At 35.4% G+C, this 15,014-nt stretch overlaps 1 protein-coding gene across 1 annotated transcript; it reads right to left on the bottom strand.

Annotated features, from left to right (window-relative positions):
• Positions 1-268: 268 nt before the first annotated feature.
• LOC141390973 (uncharacterized) lies at positions 269-10,026 on the bottom strand. The gene is made up of 3 exons (XM_073963893.1): positions 9,816-10,026; positions 595-735; positions 269-530 (listed from the first exon to the last, which is right to left on the bottom strand). The coding sequence occupies exons 1-3, from the start codon at positions 9,916-9,918 to the stop codon at positions 352-354; spliced, it is 423 nt and encodes a 140-aa protein (XP_073819994.1). The 5' UTR covers positions 9,919-10,026; the 3' UTR covers positions 269-351.
• Between the last annotated feature and the right edge of the window lie 4,988 nt (positions 10,027-15,014).

Genomic DNA, 15,014 nt, shown 5'->3' with positions numbered 1-15,014 from the left:
TTATAGTCGATGTTCTTAAAAAAAAGCTTAAGATCTTCTTCATGCAGCGAAAACAATGGCAACTCTCTTCGGGAATTAGAACATTAAATGCCTATTAAGAGCGAAAAAACGAGGAAAAGCAATAAGAGAAATGTAAAAATAATGTCTTTTGTCATTTGAAATGTCAGTAAACCAGTCACCATGGAGGATGGCAAGGTGATAAGCCATGTATTTATTCTCAGTGGCAAATTAGCTTTTAATCTGATTGCATCATTCTTGTATATGTATATATAACATTGAAAAGTTTTTGTTTTTGTATTCGTAAATTTTGAGTTATTCAAGGTTTACAAAGGAGATATTTTTATGAAAAATTCATAAAAAATACGCACAAATTATGATTATTTGCAAAATTTTAGATGTCGATGTAATGTCACCAGCTGAGCAATAATTATTCATATTGCATTCATCCGAACTACATTTGCAACAATTTACATTTTTGTCATTGCATTTTTCCAAATCATCACAGCCTCTGGCAAATTTAATGCTGGTATCTGTTAAAGTATTTTCAATGAGTTTAATATATAGATATATTTTTTGTATTTTCATTTGTCTTACCATATGCCCCAATTTCACCAGTTTGTCCCAAAAGTACAGCGCAGCCAGTTTTACATTTTTGTAAAAGTTTATATCTTGATTTGTAGCTCTGCAAACTGATACATTCCACGTCATCACCTGTACAGACATAACATTGAACGCCTAAAAGGATAGCAGGTAAGAAATAAGTTTAAATCATGATTAAAAAAAAATCATAAACAAGTAAAAAGGCGTTATATTCGGAACTTATATGGAATAATTAGTTTCCTTTCTGTTGCGAAAGTACCAATGCCACCAATTTTAGGAGGAGAAGTTTTTTGTCGATTGAGAACCCTAATTTTAGCTAATTCGAACATCTAAAAACTTGAAAATACCTGAAATCGGGAGGTACAGGTCGCAATTTTGATCGGATCGTCACCAAATTTTGGGTTTGCCTATTGATTTTGGTGATGGTCGGATAATATTTAGGGATCGGAATGGACAAAAAACTTATTTGGAGAAACAGCCAACGTTTTTACCAAAGCGAATATCTCAGCTTCTATACATATTCTAACCCGAAAATGAAAGTAGAAAATATCACCTTTCTAACTATGTAAAGTAGGCTGTCGTAGGTGGTCAAATAATAGTCGTTAATACATCCCATTTTTCCATTTTATTGAACTCACGCTACAGGTCGCAATTTTGATCTAATCGTCACGAAATGCTGGTGGTTAATGGGGGTCCCGGAGGGAAAGAAGTCTACTGATTGTGGTGATGGCCGGATAATAGATAAAAAACTTATTTGGAGAAAAAGTCAACGTTTTATCCCAAAGCAAATATGTAAGCGTCTAAAGGGTCAGGGTTTCGGAGTCGAGGTATTTTTGGCTCGACTCCGACTCCAGACGAGTTTTTTTCACGACTCCGACTCCGGGTCGACTCCGTGAGTCAATTTCTATACCATTTAGAAATGCACTTAAAACTAGGAAATAATTTGTCGCTTAGCCTCAATAAATATATTCTTTCTCATGATGGAATCTCTCAAATAAAACGCTTGCCGTTTAATTTTGTCACAATTTATAATTTAAATGCAAGCGTTTTATTTGAGAGATTCCATCATGAGAAAGAATATATTTATTGAGGCTAAGCGACAAATTATTTCCTAGTTTTAATTGCATTTCTAAATAAAACACTGAAACTTAATTTTTTTAAATTATATTTTATTTTTAAATTTTTGGTAAATACATTTTTTGACCACTGAGAACAAAATTATGGTCAATTTAGGCCGAAAATTTAGATAAAAACTTTAAAATGCCTTAAATCGTGTAGTACCGTTATATAAAGGCTATACCAAAACCTGGACTTATGTCCATAATTTTTAGTGGGGAAGTTTCTGTACCATTGTGGACTCCAAATGCCAAGTTACAGCCAATTCGGCCTCAAAATGAAGATAAAATCTTCATAATACTTGAAATCGGGTTGTACCGCTATAAAGGGGCTATACCAAAACCTGGACCCACGTTCACAATTGTTGGTGGGAAATGTCTGTATCACTGGAAATGCCAAATGACAGCTAATTCGGGCAAAAATGAAGATAAAATCCTCAAAATGCCTGAAATCGGGTGGTACCGCTATATGGGGGCTGTAGGAAAAATTGGGCCCATATTCATGTATTGTCATCCAAATCTGAAAAGTGTGCAAAGTTTCAGTTCGATTGGTCAACTGCAACTGTGTGGAAAATGAGTTACCAGAATTGAAATGCAAGTTAAATAAAACACCGTTAAAACACTGTAAAATAACAGATATTAGCACTTTATGACGCACAAAAATAGTTTTGGAATCTCTCCAATAAAACGCTTGCAGTTTAATTTTGCCACCATTTATAATTTAAATGCAAGCGTTCTATTTGAGAGATTCCATCATGAGAAAGAATATATTTATTGTGGCTAAGAGACAAATTATTTCCTAGTTTTAAGTGCATTTCTAAATAAAGCACTGAAAATTAATTTTTTTTAAATTATATATTATTCTTAACTTTTTAGTAAATACATTTTTTTAATAACTGAGAACAAAATTATAGTCAATTTAGGCCGAAAATCGTGTAGTACCGTTATATAAAGGCTATACCAAAACCTGGACTTATGTCCATAATTTTTGGTGGGGAAGTTTTTGTACCATTGGGGACTCCAAATGCCAAGTTACAGCAAATTCGGCCTCAAAATGAAGATGAAATTATCATAATACTTGAAATCGGGTGGTACCGCTATAAGGGGGCTATACCAAAAACTGGACCTATGTTCACAATTTTTGGTGGGGAAATGTCTGTACCATTGGAAATGCCACAGACAGCTCATTCGGGCAAAAATGAAGATAAAATCCTCAAAATACCTGAAATCGGGTGGTACCGCTATATGGGGGCTGTAGGAAAAATTTGGCCCATATTCATGTATTGTCATTCAAATCTGAAAAGTGTGCAAAGTTTCAGTTCGATTGGTCAACTGCAACTGTGTGTGAAATGAGTTACCAGATTTGAAATGCAATTTAAATAAAACACATTTAAAACACTATAAAACGGACCAATATTGGTTTTGATTCCATATTCGTGTATTGTCATCTAAATTTGAAAAGTGTGCAAAGTTTCAGTTCGATTGGTCAACTGCAAATGTGTTAAAAATTAGTTACCAGATTTGAACTAAACGGACCGAAGCAAGTTAAATAAAACACTGTAAAAATCAAATGCCGTCATAACCCAACTGAAGGTTTTTGTGGAAAGTTTTTTCAATTTAAATTTTTTCTGCAAATACTACTGAAACGATTTTCCTGAAATTGTCGGGGGATGGCCCCCGAAACAGGCTACAAATTTTATTAAATATCAGAGGGGGCGCGGTACCTCCCCTTAAAAAAAAAACGCTATATTTGAAAATATTACTAATGTATCGATTTAAACATTTACGAATTAATCTACAATCTAGGTACTTCTTTGTGGCCTTAAGACCCGACCACGCCTGCTTTTTGGAAATATGTTATATCTCCAATACTACGAGATAACGCCCTCTATCAAGAAAAATGATATATTGACAAATTTCCTGAAATGGTGAGGTTCAACGGTCAATCAGCCATGAAAACCTAAAACATGTAAGTCTCAATAAATAAGAGAATTCGACTTAACCATTTTTGTAACTTTTATAATTAGATAGCTTTAGCGACATGGACGATAATAAATCCTAAACAGCATCAATCGACGAACAACTTCGACAAAGTCCGTAAGTGAAAAGAAAGGTTACAGACAAAACCTGTTGATAAATTAAAAATCTTCCTCGGTTTGACATTGGACCGAAGAAGTGATGTATACAATACCAATTTTTGAATTGTCAAGCATAAAAAGTTTAATTTAATCTCATTACGACGGACCAGCTACGCGGACCGGGGTGTGCTAGTAAGTAAATAAAATAGGAATACAAAATTTTAATTAAGGCAGTAAAATAATTTTTTAATTGCTTTTCGAGATACACTCCACGAAAAATCCTTGGTATATCGCACATTTTGTCCAGTAGACATGTCATTTCATGTACTTCTAATATTTTTTGAATACAGAATGAGTTCAAAGACTCAATACATTTATATTCATTAGAGAATTCCCCGACGCTTTATTATTTGATAATTAAATTACATGGCATTAAGAAGTAATTCAGATTTTACTGGAAGTTTCTCTCAAAAAGATTATTCAAATAAAAAATTTTAAATATTTCTTTGACAACTTGTTATCCATATCTATCAATATGTATGGATATTTCGATGTTAAAGTGTGTAATAGTCACGCAATCTCCATACGATTTTGACGCACATCCGATTTCAGTAGCACCCATAAAATTTACGTCAATATACATCTATTTCAAATAGATTTGTCAAGAACCGCCGATGTGCCTCCACATTCTATTTTGGATAAAACTCCTATATTACTAGCGTATATCTGTAATTTATGACACACTTTACCCAAGTATTATAATTCCGTTTATTTTCACATAACTGGAATCCTTTACGGTTATCTGAAAATAATCAAAGAGAATCGCGGAATTGTCAAAATATATTTTTGCAGATTTTCCTATTTACAAGGTATCTATATCCGCGGTTTTAGTGGATGGATTCGAACGCGGAAGGGATCATTAGATCCAGGGTAAAAAAAAAAAACTGAATTCACGCGGGGTTCAAAGGAAATTAAACAACTTTTGTAAATTTTACACGCAAACAATAGGTTTTTTAAGAAATGCAATTACTAGGGTGCTGTAAGGAGCACACTCATGAGATATCCATTAAACGACGTAAAATCACAAGTCCTATAATCCTATTACAGGTTTTGAATACTATCTTGTTGCGCGTCCGGATTATTAAAAAGATAAAAAAATCGAAATTCCGGCTTCGAAATGTCAGCAAAAATTTTTGGTGGATTCAGTGGATATATCGAAAAATCATACACTTGTATCATGTTTCCCATGGAGTATTCTTTGAGTCTTTCTTTGGGTGTAGGCCTATAAAATGTAAGGTTAAGCCAGAAATCGGAAAGGAATATAAAAAAATTTGTTGGCTTCAACCCATTTTTACCAACGTAATTTAATTTAAATGGTCAACATTATGGGATCCCTCTTAAAACACTTAATTTTAAAGAATTTCGGTCATACTATAGAGAATATGTTAACAGTTCGCGAATTCTGAAAAGGTGAAACTCGGATTCATCGATTGTAGAACAGTTTTGGTCTTTACCATATATCTACAATTTTTGATCGGGGTAAATTCTTTGTCGATCTAGTCCATGTCCGTCTATTATTATCACTCTAGCGTCCACAATGATTGAGCTATATTTTTGCACCCTAGTGTCTTTTTTACATAGGCAGTTAGAAGATGGGCTATATCGGTCCACATTTTGGTATAGCCCCCATATAATATAAATGTAATATGACTTTTGACGTACCCGGTGGTCACAAAATTTCTCCACCAAAAATTGTAAAAGTACGACCATGGTTTGGTATAGCCCCATGTAACCGTTCTACCCGATTTTCGGAATATTGAAGATTTTAGCTACATTCTCACCGAACTACCAGTAATTTGATGTTTGAGATTCCCAGAAGTCACAAGCTTCTCCACCAAACATTGTCAACATTGATCCATGTTTTGGCATAGTTCCCATATAACGGTACCTTCCGATTTTAGTTGTTTTGATGTGTTTAGGTACATATGTATGTTGACCGAACCATCTGTAATTTAACATTTAAGGCAGGGACGTACGCAGGGGGGAGGGGCCCAGGGGGCCGAACAAAATTTGTTTAGCTACTGCAACAAAATGTTAAATTTTTTCATTTTCATAACATTTTTTTAGTTTAGAGATTTCAAATGAAAAATTATATTTTTCTGAAATTTCGGTACAAAAAAAAGTACATCATTAACAAGTTTGTAGGAAATATTTTCAAATTTTTTGTTTGTATAGTTTTTTTTTTTGGAGAGAAACAACCAATGAAATTTGAGTTGCTTCTTCATCTCAAACCATTTCGCTATCCAATACGAATTCCGCATATGTCATATTCGAGCTATATAAGAGGTCTCGATTCTTTACAGTTATCCTGTATCCAATAAACTACGAGTTTAGTATTGTGGGAATGGAAGTGCATGTACAAATGTCTATTGGACAAACTGTATGAAGGGTTCTTCGTGGAGTATATCTTGAATTACAGTCAAAAATTTGTTTCACTGCCTTCACAAAAATTTTGTTATTTTATTTCAAACAAATTTATTGCTAAACTGTAGGAGAAAAAAATAATTGTTGTGCGTCAAAAACTGCTTAAATCTGTTATTTTGCATTTTTTGCTGGATGGATTTTTAAGTTTTTTTTTAGGTTTTCACGATTTTGCTTGGAAACCGCAAGTGGATGGATTTTTAGGTTTTTTTTAGGGTTTCACGATTCTGCTTGAAAACCGCAAGTCCTACCGAAATGGGACTAAAGAAAATGTTGTAGCAGTGAAAATTTTGTACAAGATTAACTGATTTACATTTTCCTAGGTTTTACCAGTTTTGAGATATCTTAGGTCTTCAGGATTTAGCTTGAAGACTGCAAATCCGTTCGAAATGGGACTAAAGAATATGTTGTAGCTGTGAAAATTCTCTACAAGATTGACTTTCGTAATTTTTCCTAGGTTCTACCATTTTTGAGATATATAAGTTTCAGTTGCGATATTGCAGTCATGACATTGTTTTATAAGAAGGCGATACAGTCAATCCAATATGCTTCAAGAGCACCGCGAAATGTGCCTAATCAAAATATTGCTTTAGACTTCACATATGTTTTGACGAAATTAGTTTCAGACAAGTTGGAATTACTTATCACAATCCGTATCTGTGTTTGTCTGGCAGACTGGAGCGCATGATAACCCTCGAACGGATCAACCGATTTGATCCATGTTTTGGATCTCGTAATATCCAAATTAAATTTAAGTTATATTGGTACCTCCGCAATAAAAGTTTAATTTTTTTGCTCAAATGGTACGATAACTCTTGAAGGGGATAAGAGATTCGGTCAAAACATTGCAATATTTCTTCCAAAAATATATCGAACCTAGTATGGATTACATTGCTCCACTCCTTCAAATATCGTACAATTACTGCTCAACGTACATCAAATTCAAAAGAATAGACACTGACAACATCTTCAGACAAAATCTCTGACAAAAGTCATCTTCTCTGACAAAAGTTCAACATAAGTGCGGTTTAAAGAATGTTCGAGGATCCTTTGGGCATCTTGACCAAATATACTTCTTGTAACAACAACATTGTTCCACAACATCCCATACGGGACAAGGGAGACTTCTCTCATATCAATGAGTGCACCCCTTCTTCTTCTGCGTGCAAGGCGGCCGTGCATACCATTGCACCACGGTGGCACAATATACTTCTTGTAGTCTTGTTTAAAGCGATATCTTATTTTTCGTGGGCAAGTTCAAGCTTCCTGACAAAGATTTAAATACTAAGTCAATCAACTAAAATGACTTGTGGGCGAGGTAAATATCGAAAGTAGTGCCTCTTAAAAAATTCAATATTTTTATTGGCATAATAACTTTTGGGAAAAAGTATTTTGGCTGTTTAGCCGGTATTCGATCTGTTCATAGACGCAAAGATCGGGTTGGACTGTGTACCTTATCATTTCATAAAAAGCGAAGAGTTTTTTACCAATTTCCATCGAAACATCCTGCAAAGATTTGCACATTTCGTTCTTATGTGGCATTTTGTCTTGCAGATATATACAAATTTTCGTTGAATCAGAATGTCAGTATATAGTATCGGGTCACTTGGTGGTATTTAGGTAAAATTTAAAGTTTTGAAGTATTAAGAGAGCAATGGTATGCACACCCGCCTTGCACATATAAGGTCGTGGGTTCGATTCCCCGGCCAGGCAACATCAAAACACTTTTCAACGGTGGCAAAATACCCCTGAGTAATGCTGGCGACATTACTGAGTATTTCAGCCATGTAAAACTTCTCTACAAAAGTGGTGTCTTAGACACGCCGTTCGGACTCGGCGATAAACTGTAGGTCCCATATCATTGAGCTAATATGAATCGGGTTGCACTCATTGATATGAGAGAAGTCTTCCTTGTCCCTTATGGGATGTTTGTGGAACAATTATAGAATTTATGACAAACAATTTCGTAGAATATTTTGATCTGATACGACCACATTTTAAAGGAGATTTTTAACGATTTTTGAAAACAAAAATACAAAATTAACCCTAGAAATCCCTTTAAAGACCTCTTTAGTGACCTGTAGTGGAATTCTGTAACTCATTTTTTGAGTTACCGACAAATATCGTTAAAATTAAAATGTTTATAATTTCGATAATTAACGAAATTTGTCGGTAAGTTAACAACCAAAATAAAGCTGTTGCTAAATTCTACCCATAGCAACAGTGCTGTCAACTTTTATTGATACTTTTCATTCATAATTTTGCGTTTTAATGTTACCGATTTTTGTCGGTAACTCAAAAAATGAGTTAGAGAATTCCACTACTGACGAGGGTTATTTTTTTAACAAAAATATTCTTCTTAGTAAAGTTGCCAACGACACCATATACCTAAAGTGCAAGGATTCCTAACATTTATTTTTAATTTTTGCATATTTCTGGAGTTTCGATGAGATGTGTAGTTTTATTGTATCTTAGGACATATAATAAAATTTTGTGGCGAACAAATTTGTGGAATATTTTGATAACAATTTTCAAAATACTGAAATAGGGTCGGACTTTTATATGGCGACTATACCAAATGTGGTTCGATATGGTTTATTTTTGTTCTAAATATCCAGGGACTTATGTTTTATGATTTGTAAAAATTTTAAATTGTATCCTAAATATTGAATCTCTATTGACTTTATTCATATACTTTGTGCCAACATTTCATATAAGATCAACTAACAATAACCTCTAAAATAGATTTACGTAGGACTACATCGTGCACACCAGCCAATTTAGTTAGTCACTGAGGATTTCGAGCTTTTGAACCATTATGCTATGTAGCATGTACTTGACCACGAAAAACATAATATCACTGTAAACAGTACCACAAGGTACACAGCCCTTTAACTGCACTTAAGTGAAAATGTTAATCTTTCGTGTGGAATGTAACCGAAGTTGTCCTGTAACCAGATGTACGTTTGGAAGAAGTTCTGCGATGTGCAAAGGTTTGACCAAATCGGATACTCAAATAATAAGTAATCGTCTTCATCAGTCATTTTAGTTGGTACCGACAGGGGTTTTAAGGGCTTTTATCTCAGGAAATATGGACCTACTCCCGAAAAAATTGTAACACCGTAAAAGGGGCCACGAGGATAAACATGCTACGAAAAATTCAAAACGACACATGTTCTTAAATTTTGTGTTGCGGGATTTGGTGTCCATATCCCAACCTTATGTTCGAAGACACAGAGCAACGAGCAAAGTTTCGATGAAGGAGTTGGCCGATATGGCTCATCTTCGAACATAAGCTATGTTTTTACAAATTTTACAAAGTTTGGATTAAATCGATTGATCCATGGTCTACCCATTGAGAACTTGAAGTGACAAATTTGTAGCACACATCTTCGAAAATCTATGACTTGACAAAAATTACTAGAATATTGGAGCAATTTTGATACGATTTATTTTATAAAAATGTACTCAAAAATATTTCTTCCATCTATTAGTTTAATAATGAAAACTACATATGTATGTAGTTCATATTTTACATTACCTTCTTCTTCACCTCCATCCTCAGCACCGCCTTCTTCTCCATCAGCGACACAATGTTCCACACACAATAACGTTATGGTCAACAAAATCCACAATATTTTCATTTTCTTCAATAAAATATGTATTATTAATATTAATCAGTAATATAATTAATTTTTTTGTCCTGAAATATTTATCTGTTGTCAGTTGGATATATTGGGAAATTTATTTTGAAATGTCAATTAATACACAAGAAAAAATGCCAAAGTAATTAATATACAAAACAAGTAAAAAAGTATCAGTCGGCTTTGGCGACAGAGATATACCCTCAGCCTGTGTATATTGAAACAATTCTTTCCCAAAAAACGTATGTATTTAGGGGGGTTTAAAAATTTTGGGCGTTTGAACCGACAAAAATGTTGATTAGGATTAAAGATCAAAAGTTTTGCGGAGGAGATACTAAAAGGAATGGATCGACATTGACCATTATGGAAGTGGATCTTCAGCCACTGCATATGGTACCAAAGAGTTTTTTCAACTTTCGGGCTGCGAAGTATGGACTTGTCCCTGAAAAAAACTTTTACCATCGTAATTGAGGCAGCGAATGCAAGTTGCTTCAACAAAAATCAAAGTGATTCGATATCAGGTCTTAAAGTGAACTTGTCCGAAATTTTGTGTGGGAGATACCGGATGGAGTGGACAAATATAGTCTATATTTGAACCGGATCTATATCTGGTAGATATATTAGGATGTGTAAAGTATGGACCAATTCGGCCACTCCCTTCAAGAGTTACCGTACGAACAATTTTTCCGAACATTTTTGAACTTTTGTGGGGGAGGTTCCTGAAGGAGTGGACCTATATGGCTTTTCTTCGAACTTAAACTATGTTTGGACAAAATATTACGAAAGCCAAATTTTGGACCGAATCGGCAGATCCGTTCTAAAGTTATCTTGCGCAGAAACCACCTCACACGGTGTCATCATTGTTTTTTGCAACTTTCATGCTATTTTCTCAGGATATATGGACTTGCCGCTAATGAAACTTGTACCGTCGTATGGGGGCAGTGAATACAAGTTGCTAAAACAAAAATCAAAGCGAGATGGCCCTAAACTGAACTTTTCCGAAATTTTGTGTGAAAGGTACCCGAAGGAGTTGACCGATTGAGTCCATATTGAGACCTTATCTAAGTCTGGTACAAATTTCACGATGTGCAAAGCATGGACCAAATCGGTTACTTCCTTCAAGAGTTATCGTGCGCACAAATTTTCCGAACATTTTCGAACTTTTGTGTGGGAGGTACCGGAAGGAGTGGACCGATATAGCCCATCTTCGAACCTAAACTATTGTTACGTATCCGCCTAATGCGGCGCTATGGTGGGGTTCCGGCTTGCTCATACGAGGAACATTTATTCAGGGGGTTCTCAACCCTGCCACCATCAGCCCTAGGGGTCGAACAATCAATTTCAGGAAGAGGAAACACACACATACAAAATAAAACGACAATACACCACACGACCATGACTCAGGGACTTGGTGTTTCTTGTCCCCACACTCAGCCCGCCCATCCTTGACCCTTTTGTCCAAAAAAACACAATATTAAAGGGCCCCATATCCACGACCACCTACCTCATTTGCAACCTACAACCTAACTTTCCTCTCTTACAAATAAACACTTAGAAATTCATATTAATCGATACAATCAAACATTAAAAACATTTATTTTCATAGTTAGACAGATTAATCCTATACTTAAAACATATTTTATAAACAAAAACTGTCAGAATAATGAACTTCTAACCCCTATCGTTTTCTGTGAGTCAAAATCTCAGATTACCACTAGTATACAAAAAGGATGTTTTATATTTATGCCAAATCTGGCCACTTCATTAAACTCTGTTTCCCTCCTAATCGAGCTCGGTTAGTGGCAAAAGCTGGACGTTACCATATGGTCCAGAATACACAATTAAACAAAACCAGGAAATTCCTTCTTATATTTGGGGCAACCCTATACCCACTTTTCTTACTAGGAGTTAAAAATCCTCACATTAGCACACAAAAATTTGTCTTAGATTCTAATGAACTAACTACTGACGATCACAACTTATTCTAACAAACAAATATTTTGAATTTTTCTTCGTCTTGGTTTGACTTTTTTCTTTAAAAATTAATCATGTATATCTTATTTTTCATTCCAGTTATCATAAAGCGCGCATGCGCAATCCTTGGCAAACCTCGTTATGTATCAAGCCGATGGATCAACTTTCAAAAGGTATGTAGACACAAATAATTATTTTTACCTCGTATCCAGATACTTATTTATTTTTAATTTCAGGTATGTTTTTGGGGAATTTCTTAGTGGCGTTTCTCCTCAAGTACAATCATCTTCTTCGGCACTTTGGAATTACTCGAGCATTGCCACACACAGGACTTTGCGCCAATAGCAGTCTATCCTCAAAACTTTGGATGGTTATGTTTTAAAGATTTTTTTGCGGTTTCCATAAAAATTTGGCTGGCTTCCTCCTGGCCAATATTTGGAGGAGCCAGTGTTTTGTCTGTTTTTGGTTGCGGTTAACTTGGATTTTGGCGATATCTTTAACAAACACAAAAAGAAACAAACATTCAACAATAAGCCTACTGTTTAAGCACTATGTATATTAACTTACATTTGTTTGTACGCACAAAAGCATAAATTTAATACACAACCAAAACACAATCAATAAAAACAAGAAACTTTTCTTTTTGTTCAATAAAAATATTTAATTTAAAAAAGAAAATCCACTTTTATTGCAAGACTATTTTTATTCTTATGTACAAAGACAATTGGTTATTTGTTACAATCCAAAGGCTAATACAAGGGATATTTTCCCTCCGTTATGCCTTTTATAGGGCCGCCATCAGCGTGAATTTTCATTTTCTCTCGCGTTTTCGCGCATTTTCCGACGTTTACCAGTTTCCATTATGTTCGCACCTACAGAACCCTTTAAGTCCCAACAGTGTTGTATTCTTTTACAGGTTTTCACCTGGCAACACTGTAAATCTAGCATGTGAACCGGCCGCCTAAAATATCCGGTTCAGTTCTAATTTGCCGACACCTACGTTCACCACGTATTTCAAATGCTGCCTATTCTTACACACAACTAAATTTGGTAAACGCCATAAGGCCCACGCAACACTATGTTTGGACAAAATATTACGAAAGCCAAAATTTGAACCGAATCGGTGCATCCCTTCAAGAGTTATCGTGCGCTCCAGCCAGCAGGACAGACAGACAGACGGACGGACATGGCTAGATCGACTCCAAATTGTCTGAAACACATTTCGTCCAAACATACTTGGGGTCTAAAACTATTATTTCGATGAGGCACATTTTCATCGTATCAAAGTGTATATCGAGCCCTTCCCGCGAAAAAGGTGTAAGCACAAAAAAAGAAATTTTACAGGAGACGGTTTTTATACCCTACACCACTATGTGGGGAGGGTATTATAAGTTGGTTTTGGCCAAAAAGTTTGTAACGCATCGAAATAATGGTCGTAGACCCATACTTATATATACCAAAATGAATGTCTCGACGAGCTGAGTCGATCTGGCTATGTGTGTCCGTCCCTCTGTCCGTCTGTCCATCTAAACCTTGTAATCACGCTACAGGTCGCAATTTTGATCGGATCGTCACGAAATTTTAGATGTTGATGAGGGTCCCGGAGGTGAAGAAGCCTATTGATTTTGGTAATGGTCGGACAATATTTAGGGGTCGGAATGGGCAAAAAACTTATTGACGGAAAATGTCAACGTTTTATTTCAAAGCGAATATCTCCGTATCTATAAGGGGTATATTAAAGGCAAAGCCTGCTAATGAAAGCAGAAAATATCACCTTTACAGCGATGTATGGTAAGTTGTCGTAGGTGGTCAAACAACGAAGATATCGCAATAGTCGCTTATAGAACCCAACTTTTCATTTATTCGATTTTAATTCTAATGACGAATAACACAGCTTTTGTTGGATACTTTCCAAAAACAAAACCTGGCTATGAAAGTAGAAATTCCTGTCTTTACAATGATGCAAAGTAGGTTAGCGTAGGTGGCCAAATAACGGAGATATCACAATAGTCGGTAATACATCCCATTTTTCCACTTTTAAAGAAATCACGCTACAGGTCGTAATTTTGATCGGATCGTCACCACATTTTGGGTGTTGATGGGGGTCCCGCAGGGGAAAACGCCTATTTATTTTGGTGATGGTCGGATAATATTTAGGGTTCGAAATGGGCAAATAACTTTTTTGGAGAAAAAGACGATGTTTTTCTCAGCTTTTAAAGGGGGTATGCCAAAAGCAAAACCTGCTAATGAAAGTAGAAAATATCGCCTTTGCAACGATGTATAGTAGGTGGTCAAACAACGAAGATATCGCAATAGCCGCTAATAGAACACAACTTTTCATTTTTGCGATTGTAATAATAATGACGAATATGACAGCTTTGGTTGGGGACCTTCCAAAAACAAAATCTGACGATGAAAGTAGAAAATCCCATCTTTACAATGATGCAAAGTAGGTTGGCGTAGGTGGCCAAATAACAGAGATATCGCAATAGTCGTTAATACATCCCATTTTTCCATTTCTTTGTAATCACGCTACAGGTCGCAATTTTGATCGGATCGTCTCGAAATTTTGGGGGTTAATGGGAGTCCTACATAGGAAAAATCCTATTGATTTTGGTGATGGTCGGATAATATTCAGGGGTCGGAATGGGCAAACAACTTATTTCGAGAAAAAGTCAACGTTTTATTTCAAAGCGAATATCTCCGCTTCTATAAGGGGTATATCAGAAGCAAAACCTGCTGATGAATGTGGAAAATATCGCCTTTGCAACGATGTAGGTTGTCGTAGGTGGTAAAACAATGAAGATATCGCAATAGTCGCTTTTACAACACAACTTCTCATTTTTGCGATTTTAATAATAATGACGAATAGCACAGCATTGGTTGGGGACCTTCCAAAAGCAAAGTCCGACTATGAAAGTAGAAAATCCCATCTTTACAGTGATGTAAAGCATGTTGGCGTATGTGGCCAAATAACGGAGATATAGCAATAGTCGGTAATATGTCCTATTTTTTTCATTTTTTGTAATCACGCTACACGTCGTAATTTTGATTGGATCGTCACGAAATTTTGGGTGTTAATGGGGGTCCCACGGAGGAATAAACCTATTGATTTTGGTAAT

This window comes from Musca autumnalis, unplaced genomic scaffold (assembly GCF_047663935.1).
Source record: "Musca autumnalis isolate F117 unplaced genomic scaffold, ASM4766393v1 scaffold_1, whole genome shotgun sequence".
Classification (NCBI taxonomy): Eukaryota; Metazoa; Arthropoda; class Insecta; order Diptera; family Muscidae; genus Musca; species Musca autumnalis.
This window is presented reverse-complemented; position numbering and strand designations above follow the sequence as displayed.